We start from the raw sequence: 13,770 nt of genomic DNA, 5'->3' as shown, positions 1-13,770 counted from the left end.
AAGTACAGCTCAGCACAAAACCAAACTGTTATTCCTTTGCCAACAAAGGTGTGGATAACTCAAACATAGCCTTTGCAAAATTCATCTGAGGGAATTATTTTTAAAGGATGGAAATTATGCCAGGGTATTTTTATTCAAATAGGCTAAAAGGTTTCTGAAAAATCATGTTTCTTGCTTTACCTACATTTGCAATTCCTGTCAGTAAAACCACAGGTTCCTCTGGCTGCACCCATGGTCTATACGGTGTGCCATGCCATGGCCTTCTGGAGACATGCTCAAACAGAAAGCTGTTCTAGCCCGGTGCTGGCCGTTGTAATGCTATACCTTACCTAAATGTGCTCTGGCTAGATCTGCTCGGTGCTTCAACAACGGCACTTTTCATTTCACTGCCGAGCAAGCTGCCGTACATTTTTGCTATACTCCGGTATGATTCAATGATCTCTTGCCTTTCATAGAGCTGCTTAACAGAAAGCAACGCTCAAGAAATAAACAGTCCTTGTTCACTGCCATTCTGTACCCACTCCATGTTTCAGTCTAATATATCCTAATACTTATCTGTCTACATGTACGCTGCATTTTTTCCTGGAGTCAAGCATCTATTTCCCTCCCACATGCACTATTTTTTGCATTTTTTTAAAGAAAAGGGTATTTAGTTCATAAACCCTACAGACAGAAACCACCGGAGAGTCTGAAAAACGTGGATAAGCCTCCAAGAGTTCTGATCCCTAGCCACAAATCTGGACTATTTTTGAAAGCGCATCTACCTTTCTGCTATTCTTTGCCTCAAGCACAAGCTCCAAAACCTCAGCCCCCGACCCTGTGATGATGCAGCCAAGGCATGAATCAGTCCCCACCAGTCTCTCCCCCCCATGCTGGACCCCAGTCAATTCACATATTTTCTCAGGAAGGGGTCCCTGCTTTCCTTTTAGTGTAGATGGACTGTGATCTGCTTCTGTAAACAATAAATGTCTCCGACTCCCTACAAAGCAGCTCTCCTCCTACTCTGCTGCCTCAGCCACCTCTTCTCCCAGTTAGGTACTCTCGGCTGCCACGGTGCTGTGAAGCACGACGTGGGACTCCCAAGGGTGTGAAACACAACCATGGACACTGAGTGAGCGTGGGAGCACAGTAAGGAACAGTAACTGATTTCTCAGAGATATATATTTTCATCAAAAAGGAAAAAAAGGGCAGCTGAATGAGGGGCTGCTTCATCTAGGGAGTATAGCTTGCTTTTGGAAATAGTCCCAGGCTGTAGCTTTGCGATTAGATGTACAGCCAGATGGATTGAAGGGAAAGAAACAGCGTTGGCTCTCAGCTTTTTAAATAAACCCTTGCTGGAGCTAGGTAAGGGGGCCTGAATGCAAACCCCCTCCATAATTCCCTAATACTCTGGACAAAAACCCAACTGTTAACTTTTTTTACAAAGGCTAATGAACTAAGCTGCCATTTTTAAAGTACAAAGAGAACTGATGTGCAGAAAGGGGAAAGGTTTGCTCTTTGCCAAGGCTCAGGAAGGTAGGGAACACAACTTCCACTCCCTGACACTCAACCTTTACTATGGTTGCAAAGACACCGCTCTCCTTCTGTTTTCCAGTTTTTATTTTTCTTTCTAAACTGCTAAGATTTTGTTTTGAAGCAGGCTAGAAAAAAAGGCCATCAGAAGACATCCAGCAATGTTTCTTCATAGGTTACTCATCTCCTTATTAAAGAGCCACATTTTCAAGCATCATTTGGGGAGACACATGACAGTAACTTAGTTCTCTTTCCATCCAGTTAGAATCCGCTAAACAAATAGGCAAATGCAATGCTAAGGTTGCAATTCCATCATTAACAAGCTGTTATAGCCAGGCTCTAAAGCAACTTTAAAAGAATATAATATCCTATATATATATTAGTGTGCAACTTCACCTAATTGATCCAGAATGAATTCAAGATCATGTTTTACCTGCAAACGCTGTCAGAGTTCAAAGACAGGCATGACCTATCTTTGAATCTGGGATAAGCAAGCAGATACGGACATTGTTTTTAATTCACAGATCATCACAGCAAGAGTCATGCCCGTGAAAAAGGCACACAGATATGCACAGACAACAAGACAGTTCACAAAGAGCAAGGAATCAAATCTGAGCCCTACATGTGCAATACTTCTCCCTGCTGCCGTCTCCCTCCCTTGGTTTGTAGTGGTGGTGTTAGGGCAGAAAGATGTACTCCTTGATCCCGTTTCAGGAAATACTGAAATATCCTTCCTCTTCCAACAAGGCAGCAACTAGCAAAGAACTATTGATTTTTTGGTAATCCATGATACAACTGATCTCAGTTTAATCCATGCATCCAGCATTTAATCTATCAATCTCACCACTTGACAAATAAAATATGACAGAAAAGAGAGTAGGTGAGCATTTCTCAGCATATTTGTTAGTAATCTCAAGGATACTCTTCCTAGTGTAGTTTGTTTTTAGAGTCACGTGCTGTTCCTAAGTGAAGAGTCCCTTGATGCCTTTCACTTTTGATGAACTGAAGAAGGTTATAAGGATTCAGTCATGGGATTTCTCCTAATATTAGTAAAAGAGACATAGCCAGTCTGTGGAAGGTTACTGTTCTTTGAACCCACCCCCTATGAAAGAACTGAGCCTAAAGCAATAAAACATAAGAAATGCAGACAAACGTGACTGTTACAGGCTCATTTTCCCCAGTGAAAAAGCATTTTTATTTAGGGTCTTTAATATTTGAGGCTAAAGAATCCGCTACAGACTGGCAAAGCAAGAACATGTTAAATACAACAGTTTGGTTTATATGAAATACCAAACAGAGTATTCACAATCTAGCTGTATAGAGTTATCTAGGAGTTAGAAAATTTGGTTTCTTTCCCTCCCCAACTGAGCTAGTTCTCCATTTTTTTGCATGAAAGTTTCCTATCATTGGAACACATTCTATAAAATACAATGTTGGTTCAACATTGATGAGCCAGTTTTATCCTGCACAGATGTTTTATTGTTCAGGATGGGAAGCAATTCATCTTTCTGCATTCCAGTGCTCTAGAAAGGACTGCTCAATCAACTTTGTATACCACTTTTTCCTTCAAATAGACTTTGAAATTGCTAAAACTGGTATCTCAGTGCACAGTTGTCAAGTGGAATCGTATACTAAGAGAGTCAGCTGTCCAAATGGCTATACTTAATAAGGATTGGGGTGAATTGAAGAACAAAACAGTGGTCAGCAAAAGTGTTTCTAGATGCTGCTGGCACATTTAAAACCAAGCATATTTATAAAAATGAGAAAAATTCTGCAGCACATTCTGGCAGATTGCCTAATTTTCAAGCAAGCAGGGACTGCATTGATTTATTAAGCCCTGTCATGCACCATTTCAAAAGCAGGCACAAAAGCAAAATATTCTATTATACAAGACTATTCTATTATACAGCAGTCTTCAGCAGTAGCTGATGTGGGTTACAATACTGTAGTATATTGGGGTCAGAATCACACCTTGTTTCCCTTACCTGCTACAGTTTAATTTTGTGGCTGAGTCATGCTGGAAGGACAGGATTTAGGGGTGCAGATGCTGGAGTTACAACTATACTTTATGGCACTGATAGGGATCCTTGCAGATGGCTGGCTGCCTGGCTAGCCCCACTGCCCTATCCGCATCTCCCAAGCGATCAGAAAGTCATCTGTTGCACAACCTGAATGCTGGTATCCTTATTCACATGCTGGATATGGGCATGGCCATGTGACAAAGTCAATGCTTCTGTCAGTATGTGACAGATGCTGATCTGGTCTTTTGACAGTAAATTACATGCCTCCTCCCTCCCCGCACCCCATGCTTGGCCATGCAGCTGTTATATGTAATTTTGCCATTTCAGGGACATGCGTTCAGTCATATGACAAGGTAGTGAGGAGTCTTTGGGAACAACAGTGGCAGGAAACGGCTGCTGGTCAGATGAACCATGCTGTTCTGGTGGGCTGGGCATGACTTCCACACCGAGGAATCCCCACTTTTGCTTTGTGTAGGGCTGTTTGCCCAATGAATGTTATTTAATTTCTCATTTCATTGAGAGCACATTCACACACACACACACACACACGAATCACTGAATAATTTAGGTTGACGGGGCTTCTGGATGTCATCTGGTCCAAACTCCTACTCAAAGCATGGCCCATGTAGATCAGGATTTCCAACACAAGTGCCTCCCACAAAGTACTTATCTGAATTAGTACAAGCACAGGGAAAGCAGAAAGGCTGAACAGCAATACGATACAAAGAGGAACGCAAGGCAATTTGTGTGCAGGTTTGATGGTTTCATAAGTACTTTGTATGAGACGAGGTCGGTGCAAGTGGGAAATACCATAAATTCTCAGTGTATGATGACACTGAAATAGGAAAAAGTCTAAAAGCATTTTGCAGCTGTTTTGAAAAATGGTGGACTTTTCAGTAAGTTGTCTGAAACTGATAAATTACAACTTATTTCTTCACAGCCTTACGTATTGCTCTCCCCATCCAGGGGCCAGCAGGAAGGGAAGAGTTGGAACAGGACCAGAGAGTGGCTTGGGAGCAAAGCTCCAGTACCAGGACTTTAGCTCTTTCTCTCTTGCATATACTTGATAGTTTCTAGGTCTGGTTTGCTTTCTGTCGGTTAGAGGAGCATACTGCAATTCCAGATAAAAAGGAACCCTGAACTGAACTAACAGCTCCAACAGAAAGGCTATTAAGAGTATAATAGATTTGCTAATAAACGTGTGTGGTTTACTACCTGCCAGAGCACAGACCTCCCTGTGGGAACAGCATTACCAGGGAGTAGGGAACTGCCTTTATTTGCATTCGGTGCATGACAAAGGGTGAAGAGGAGGCATATAAACACACACCACACCCTGCAGACATCTCCAGTAGCAGCCCATACACAAAGAGCTCCCATCACATGGAGATCTTCTTTCACAACAGCCTTAACTCCATCTTTTAAACACTTAACAGCTCTCCAAGTGGGAAGCTACAATAAGAGCAGCTCTTATTGGCTTCATAACTGATGCTTGCTCAGAACAGTTTAGGCCCACGCTAACAATTAGTAACAGATCAATACAGCTTAAATAGGGAAAGTGCTATCTTGCTGATTGCTAAATTCCTTACTGACATTACATCCATAGCATCCCACTGACAGAAGAACCTTAGAGAAAAGTTCAGGTGACCAGAATAGGAATGAAATATTTAGCCTTCTACAGCAATCTAGGTACATCTGGGGTTAATGACAGATACATACTAGAGACAGGATGAACCACTGGAAAATTCACCATATGCAGACACTCTGTATCTTATTTAAACCATTCAGCACACGTGTGAAACTCATTCCAAAGACCACATCAACCTGTCAGAAATTCCTCTCTTAACCAAGATGTGATCGACTCCCATATCCTGAATTTAAACTTCAGTTCTGACAGTACAGCTATGGGAATTTAAGTACATTTGACACTTCCATAAGCTGGAATGGTAGTAATGTTAGAGCTTTTCATATACCTGAATAATTTGTAAATTAAAAGTGAATTATCTTACCTGCAGTGTCAATGCTGCTCTTGCTGGACACAATTTTCAACATCATCTTCTCACTAAGTAATAAAAAGAAAAAATCATAATTTTAACTTACTAACAATAAAACCATAGTGAAGTTTATAATCAGCAAATTAATTGGCCTTGTCTAGCATATATACTTTTAATTTAAATCACCAGTAGCTTGTCATTGATTTGTTGTTTGTTTTTTTTTTTTTAAATCAGCTTTTAATACAATTTAAGCAAGGAATGGAGTATAAGCAGTAGAAAGCACAGAGATGTAGCTACATTAATTCTTTTTAACGCAAAGAAAAGTAATGCAGTTAATCTCCATCTATCATTTGGCATATTCTTCCTCTCTGCCTAACATTCTCATGGGGATGACAAAGATATTTAAAAATGATTGAGCATTCAGGGTTTTTTTACTATTACATTCAAATATTATTTTTGTTGATTGATTACTAAAATCATTACAGAGAAACAGATTTAATGAATTCTTTTTTTACCTAGAAGCATCTTTGCTATTACTTGTATTTGGCCCTTTAAAAAGCGCAGACTGAACAAGACCAGTTAAACTGGCAATCTGTTTCTCCATGGCTTGTATCCTCTCTCTGTAAGACAAGAGAACCGTTTGTTAAAGCCAGATATAGTTGCTTTCAGACTTGTTTTTCTAGGTGAATGATTACCACAGGATTGGAAAGACACTACAGAGTTTGTGCAAAGGCCCATAGGTACCAGGTTGCATATACCTTCTTGTAGCAGCTTACCGCATCTTGGTTTGGACAGCTTTTGCATGGTAACAGACAATAAAAAAAAATTGCTTGGTTAAAAAAGAACAAAACAAATAACCACCCAGGCAATAAACTTCTAATGATCTCATGAGACAGGCACCTAAAACAATTAGTTAATGCCTCTTGGAACCGATGAAAATAATTTTTTTCAGCATTACATATATTTTCTCTTTTAGTTACACTGGGCCAATAGTTTTGCCTGTATGTAAGGTTTCAGGATTAAAGACTTTACACTTCTTCTTGTTACTATTTTTACTTTCCCCAAACGCAGGATTTTTGTCTGCGAAGCATTTAATCTACCCAAGCTGACTACTTCACAGCCCAAATCCTTTGCACCTGACACCACAACTGTCTGCTGTGGAAAGGACAGCAATGTGACAGACCAGGCACAGGACATCAAATGCAGACTGCACAGCAACATTATCATAAACCAGATTTGCTTTCATGCACATATCCTGAGAAATTCCTAAAAAGAGATGAAGAAGAACTGTAATAGGGATGGTCAGTGTTTTCCATAGGTACCAAAGGCCACTAAATAACAACAACAATGACTTTTTTGGATAGGAAGGCTAACATTTGTGTGTTTATCTGATTACATAAATGCATATATTACTCAAGTACCAAGTGACTTCCTCGGTGGGCTCCAAAACAGCCTTTTGCTCACACAGGTGCCTACTTTCACATGCCAGTATGCCAGTGACACACCACAACACAGACACACATCAATATGGGACCTCAGACAGGACATTCTGAAAATGTGTCCCTACATGCCGGCAGTTAAGTGACTGGGGAGACACACAAAAGCAAATGCTAACAGCGGGCTGTGATTTTGGAAAATGACTGGAAACAAAACTTCTCAAAAAGCAAGTGACTAAGACCAGCAGCAATGACTGATGAAAGAAGATGGGACAGACACACACAACCCCAGATTCAGCCTGCTGCAGGGGCCATCCGTCCATCCCCTCTGCGGTGTCCTAGGCACACGGGAGCAGCCGAGCTCCGGCCACCCCCAGCCTCAGTTGCCATTTGGAAGCCAAAGCAATAATGCCAATCAATAAGGGCCATATAAACACAAATGTAGGTACCAATACCAGGCAAAAGCAAGCTGATATATACAAAGCGAGTAACCAGCCCAGCTTGTAGCCAGCCAGATTATCCAGGCTAATTATTCCATTCACACTCAGGGAATGAAATAGAAGTTTGCTGGGATAGCACACAGATACCACAGCCAGGAGAGACTCCGAGACACCCAGATGTTGAGAATACAGGGCAGCAAAACAAGTAATGAGATGTTAACAGAGACAAGGAAGGAAGAAGAGAGTGCTCAGTCAGTCCCCAGCCGGCAGACATGTTCTTACTGCGATGTAATACATTGTGCGCGTCTTACTTTTCTGTCTTCATGTTGAAAGGTATTTTGAATGGTGATGAGAAGACTAGTGAATCTGACCTAATTAATTTCAAACCAAGAAATACGTTACAGAATTTCCACTATTATAAGTTTTAAAATAAGAAAGTGGTTCAGGCTACAGTAACCTTTGGAACAAAAACAAGTACTAAAAGCCTGGGATAAATATATTCTAACAACCTTTAATGCAGCATTTTTGACACTTAATAATGAAAACATTTTTTTTCCCAGATAATCATCACCAACCCTTCCTGGAACTAAACTCAATTGGAAGTCTATCTGTTTTACCAATTCATAAATATGATGTTTTTTCCATCCCACATTCGATAATCTGGAAACAATTTTCTGCTTCAAAAGAGATTATGGCAACACAAAGCTGATCTTGTCCTTTGCCATGAAATCTAGGAAAATATGTTGTTAAGAGGGAGAGGGATGTTCCAGAGATAGGAGATGATGAAAAACGAATGAAATACTGGAATCAATTCCACAGAGCACATTATTTTTCATATGGTAAAAGCATTAAGAATGTGAAGAATCTACATGTGCTCTGGAGTTAAAGACAAGGCAGGATTTTTTCTGTAATCGTTTCACTGTAATACCCTGACTTGTTATGGCCATCAGCACCAAACATTTCAAAAACAGGTGTCTGAAAAAAGGAGCCTTTTAGGCAGGAAACGAAACGACCTGCTTTTTGGAGACCTGGCGCTCTGACTGAGGGCGGTGGGAGGCAGCGTGCTCCAGCCTGGGCAGGGAGGGATGCGGCTGGCCCGGTGGCAGGGCCGTGCCCTGGGCTAATGTGGCTGGAGGGCCAGTGGCCCAGTCCTGCCAGAGGAGCAGGGACGGGCTCCTCAGCCGCCCCCTTCCCCTCCAGCTTCCCTGTGAAAGGCTGGTGCAACCTTGGCTCCTGGGGGAGAAAACAAATGCTTTCCTCAGCCTCTGCCAAGCCAGAGTCTCTCAGGGACGCCAGCACTGTCATGACAGTTGTACATTTTTGGTTCTCAACACTACATTCTCTACCTCTCACTGTGCTCCCCGCTGTGGAGTGGGAAGGTGGGAAGAACAGCCTGCCCCGCCATCCTTTCCTGCACCAGGCAGGCCGGGGTCCCATGGATGGGGCAGGCCAGGATGTGGAGTGCTGGGAGAGAGGGTCAGGCAGAACAAAACACAGTGGTGCCTCTTTGCCAGCGGTGGTAGCACGAGAAGGATGAACCTCATCTTTGTTCCCAGATTAATTTCCCAGATAAATCTGTACCTCTCCACCACCCAGGAAGAGCAGGGAGGGTCCCTTCTATGGTAGTTGGGAAAGAAATGGCTATTTTATCAGCCTGAGCACGGAAGGGCATTGTTTCGCATTGTTTTCCTATGAATGCTGGGAGAGTCAGAGGTGGTAGTGCAGTGGGGGAGAAAAGGAGGGATCAAGGTCAGAAGCGACTCCCGGCTCTAACAGGCCTCTCGGTCAGACTTGGCTTTGGCTTGTCACAGACCTCGGCCAGCAAAGCAGGCACGAGCCACTCGCCAGCCCTGCTCTCCCGGCAGCCTGATCCTGGGTACATCCAGGCACTCGGGCCCTGCCTCGGCATCTCGCTCCCCAGATTCAGCAGAGGCAAAACAAGCCCTTGCTTCTCCAGGGTCTGTGCACTGAGACATCAGATTCCATCACCAGATTTCTTCCTTACAGCTTCACAGAGGTTTCATGTAATTCCCTCTACTGCAGCTAACTGGAAGTAACCCCAAGCAGGGCACAGCGTATTGCTGAATTGGTACCCACTTCTCAATGTGATGCTATTTAAGCATGACTTGCATGTTTCTTCCCTTTCCTGGGGACATCTTTAATATTCACATCACTGAGAAGATACTCCATACAGACACAAACTAGAACTGGGCTGTGTAACTGTTCATTCATGTTCCTGTCCGACCCTAGGCTGTACAGCACATCATCCATAACAGACGTACTCAAATACCAAGTCTGACACCATGAACTAATTGGCACACTATCCTGGAGAAAAATTTTCAGTGACTTCATATTTTATAGTTAAACCCCGAGTGAAGTCTGTGTAGTATTCAAAAAGAGGGTCAGACACAGGAATATATACATTTCTTTCTATATTACCTTATGAGAGAAACATTTCATTAGAAATTTTTTTCTCTCACTGGAAAAAAAAGGGAACAGGAGTAGGTTGTCTTTCCCAATAGCTTCCCTAGAACCTAGTGCAAGTGGCACAGTCAGACTTTACCTCAAAGTTCCCCCAAAACAGCAGCGTGGATATCCTGGAAGGGTGTAAAGCAAAGAGCAGCAGAACTCTTCTGTACTCTGCTCTTCTCCCAAGGGAAAGAAACACACAGGTGAATATTTCAGTCTCCTAAGAATAAGGTTAAACTCAAACTTTCTACAGTTTGAAGCTAAAGTGAAAAGGGAAGCTCTGAAGCACTGCCAGCTGTGATACTATTTGACAACTCTTATCCAAAAGCCTACATCTCATCTTCCTATGAGCAGTACCTCCAACAGAAGGAAGCCAAAGTACAGTTTAACTTTCCTCCATCCTCTGTTGGTCTTTTTCTGCCTGGTTAGTCACCATCTTTCAGAAAGCAAGATGGAGTTTTGGCCCTGTGGAAAGTGTCTGAGAGGGTATATTTGCAAAGTCCATCTTTCTTATACAATTCTCAGTGCATTTCTGATGAAGTCTCCCACTGTCCATGGCTTTACAGAGTATAGTATCTTTTTCCTAATGCATAGCATCCATCCATACTTTAATATGTCAAACAATAAAATGGTTTTGTGATGAGAACAATATCCAATAACCTACACGTGGCCATTACACTTTAGTCTTGAACTCCAAGCCACAAGCTGTGAATGTGATCACATTTTTTCCTCGGTTCTACCATCATCTTGTCTCGCTAATGCGGCATAAAAAGAAGAGGACAAAAGTTGTGTTTAGGCAGAAGAGAACCGCAGTACGCTCCTGAAATGCTTTTGGAGGAAAAACATTGTATAGAGCTATCTTGCTGTTCTAAGGATTGTACTTTAGTGAGTAGCAGCATTTATCATATACACATTCAGCACTACCAAATAACCTAGAATGCTGCAACACAACGTGTGTTTTAAATGCAAAGAATGTAAGTTAAATGGCATTTAATTTAATGCACTTTTGGGTAAACAGCTTCTTTTCCAGTTTATCAATATTTAAACATCTGCTTTGCCTGTAGTAACTTCCTGAACTGTCCACCATAAAATACATAAATGGGCCATCCAAAAATAGGATAGCAAATCACTGTGTAAATAACTCATGCTCACTCACAAAAATTTATTCATTCTTCCTGTAAACCTCAGATTTAAGGGATGATGACCGCTCAAAGATGAACTGCTGCAACCTGTTACAGCTTCCAATATTTTTGTGCATAGGAATACTAAAATATTTTATTTTTTTAAAATCTCCATGAACTTGTTTCTTCTCACTGTTGTAAAAGACTTTATATGGAAGTCTTCTGGTAAATGAATTACAGTGAGAATTTATTCAATGCTTTATACTGCAGAAGTAGCTACCTTGAAAATACCCAAGGTAAAACAGATATAAGAAAGAATTACATGATGCCATTAAATCCCCCTCAACTCTGGCTTAAATAAAAGGCTTGACAAGACTGTCTTCTGCAATGCAAAGCTAAATAGGAAACTCCAAAAGAAGAGATCAGAAATCTTTTGTAGACCCAAATCTGCTGCAATTAACATTCCAAAGCTAATGGGCCCATTTTCTTCAACAAAACCAGGATTCAGTCAATGAGTGGTCTGATCGGTTGTAAGTACCCAACATATTCTGATAAAGTACATACATATCTCACTTCAGTCCCACACTGCAAAAATTGAAGGAAGGTTGACAGGGGAAGAGAGATTCAGTTTAACTTCTGGCACTGTCATTATCCATTTTAATCTTTCCTCTGACTTAAACTATGCATTGTCCTGAGGTTGCAACACTGCTACTTCAAGGTAATTTCCACAAAAAGATGGCACAAGAGATGTTTTCTTTGTTCTCAGCACACTCCACTAGGGACCGAAGGAAAAAGTGCTGAGATGATGGGTTTGATGCTTGCAGGGTCCTCAACCCACTCCTAAAGAGTGGTTTGGGTTGGAAGGGACCTTAAAGATCATCCAGTTTCAACCCCCCTGCCATGGGCAGGGACACCCTCCACTAGACCACATTGCCCAAAGCCCCATCCAACCTGGCCTTGAACACTGTCAGGGAGGGGGCATCCACAACCTCTCTGGGCAACCTGTTCCAGTGTCTCACCACCCTCACAGTAAAGAATTTCTTCCTAACATCTAAGCTAAACCTACTCCCCTTCAGCTTAAGGCCATTACCCCTTGTCCTATCACTACATACCCTTGGAAACAGTCCCTCTCCAGCTTTCTTGTAGGCCCCCTTTAGGTACTGGAAGGCTGCTATAAGGTCTTCCTGGAGCCTTCTCTTCTCCAGGCTGGACCACCCCAACTCTCTCAGCCTTTCTTCATAAGAGAGGTGCTCCAGCCATCTGATCATCTTTGTGGCCCACTGTTGAGTCATGTTGAACTTCTCGTCCACTGACACCCCCAAGTCCTTCTCCTCAGGACTGTTCTCAATCCATTCTCTGCCCAGCCTATAGTTGTGCTTGGAATTGCCCTGACCGATGTGCAGGACCTTGCACTTGACCTTGTTGAACTTCATGAGGTTCACATGGGCCCACCTCTCAAGCTTGTCAAGGTCCCTCTGGATGGCATCCCTTCCCTCCAGCATGTCAACCGCACCACACAGCTTGGTGTCATCGGCAAACTTGCTGAGGGTGCACTCAATCCCATTGTCCATGTCGCTGACAAAGATGTTGAACAGTGCCGGTCCCAATACCCACCCCTGAGGAACGCCACTTGTCTCTGGTCTCCACTTGGACATTGAGCCATTGACTGCAACTCTTTGAGTGCAACCATCCAGCCAATTCCTTATCCACCAAGTGATCCATCAGTCAAATCCACGTCTCTCCAATTTAGAGACAAGGATGTCATGCGGGACAGTGTCAAATGCTTTGCACAAGTGCAGTTAGATGACGTCAGTTGCTCTTCCTTTATCCAGCAATGCTGTAACCCCACCGTAGAAGGCCACCAAATTTGTCAGGCATGATTTGCCCTTAGTGAAGCCATTTTGGCTGTCACCAATCACCTCCTTGTTCTCCATGTGCCTGAGCATAGTTTCCAGGACGATCTGCTCCATAATCTTGCCAGGCACAGAGGTGAGACTGGCCTGTAGTTCCCTGGGTCTTCTTTTTTTCCTCTTTTTTAAAATACGGGTTATGTTTCCCCTTTTCCAATCAGTGGGAATTTTACTGGACTGCCATGACTTCTCAGATATGATGGATAGTGGCTTAGCAACTTCATCCACCAGTTCCCTCAGGACCCGTGGATGCGTCTCATCAGGTCTCATGGACTTGTGCACCTTCAGGTTCCTTAGATGGTCTTGAACCTGATCTTCTCCTACAGTGGGCGGTTCTTCATTCTCCCAGTCCCTGCCTTTGCCTTCTGCAACCTGGGTGGTGTGGCTAGAGCACTTGTTGGTGAAGACTGAGGCAAAAAAGTCATTGAGTACCTCAGCCTTCTCCATATCCCAGGTAACCAGGTCTCCCATTTCCTTCCAGAGAAGGCCCACATTTTCCCTAGTCTTCCTTTTATCACTGGCCTAGCTATAGAAGCTTTTCTTGTTGCCCTTGATGTCCCTGGCCAGATTTAGTTCTATCAGGGCTTTAGCTTTCCTAACCTGATCCCTGGCTGTTCAGACAATTTCTCTGTATTCCTCCCAGGCTACCTGCCCTTGCTTCCACCCTCTGTAGGCTTCCTTTTTGTGTTTGAGTTTATCCAGGAGCTCCTTGTTCATCCATGCAGGCCTCCTGACGTTTTTGCCTGACTTCCTCTTTGCTAGGATGCATTGCTCCAGAGCTTGGAGGAGGTGATCCTCAAATACTAACCAGCTTTCTTGGGTCCCTCTTCCCACCAGGGCTTTGTCCCATGGTACTCTACCAAGTAGATG

General features: G+C 42.9%; 1 protein-coding gene across 13 annotated transcripts in view; it reads right to left on the bottom strand.

Annotated features, from left to right (window-relative positions):
• KIAA1217 (KIAA1217 ortholog) overlaps positions 1-13,770 on the bottom strand; it is a 376,038-nt gene that overhangs the window by 37,646 nt on the left and 324,622 nt on the right. For 11 of the 13 annotated variants that reach the window (XM_054816856.1, XM_054816859.1, XM_054816857.1 and 8 more), the window contains 2 exons: positions 6,040-6,144; positions 5,540-5,592 (listed from right to left, as the gene is read on the bottom strand). In XM_054816856.1, coding sequence (XP_054672831.1) covers positions 5,540-5,592; positions 6,040-6,144 — 158 coding nt within the window. The remainder of the gene's footprint in view (positions 1-5,539; positions 5,593-6,039; positions 6,145-13,770) is intronic. The other 2 variants (XM_054816858.1, XM_054816868.1) reach the window with 1 other exon arrangement.

The sequence above is a fragment of the Grus americana genome, chromosome 2 (assembly GCF_028858705.1).
Source record: "Grus americana isolate bGruAme1 chromosome 2, bGruAme1.mat, whole genome shotgun sequence".
NCBI lineage: Eukaryota > Metazoa > Chordata > Aves > Gruiformes > Gruidae > Grus > Grus americana.
This window is presented reverse-complemented; position numbering and strand designations above follow the sequence as displayed.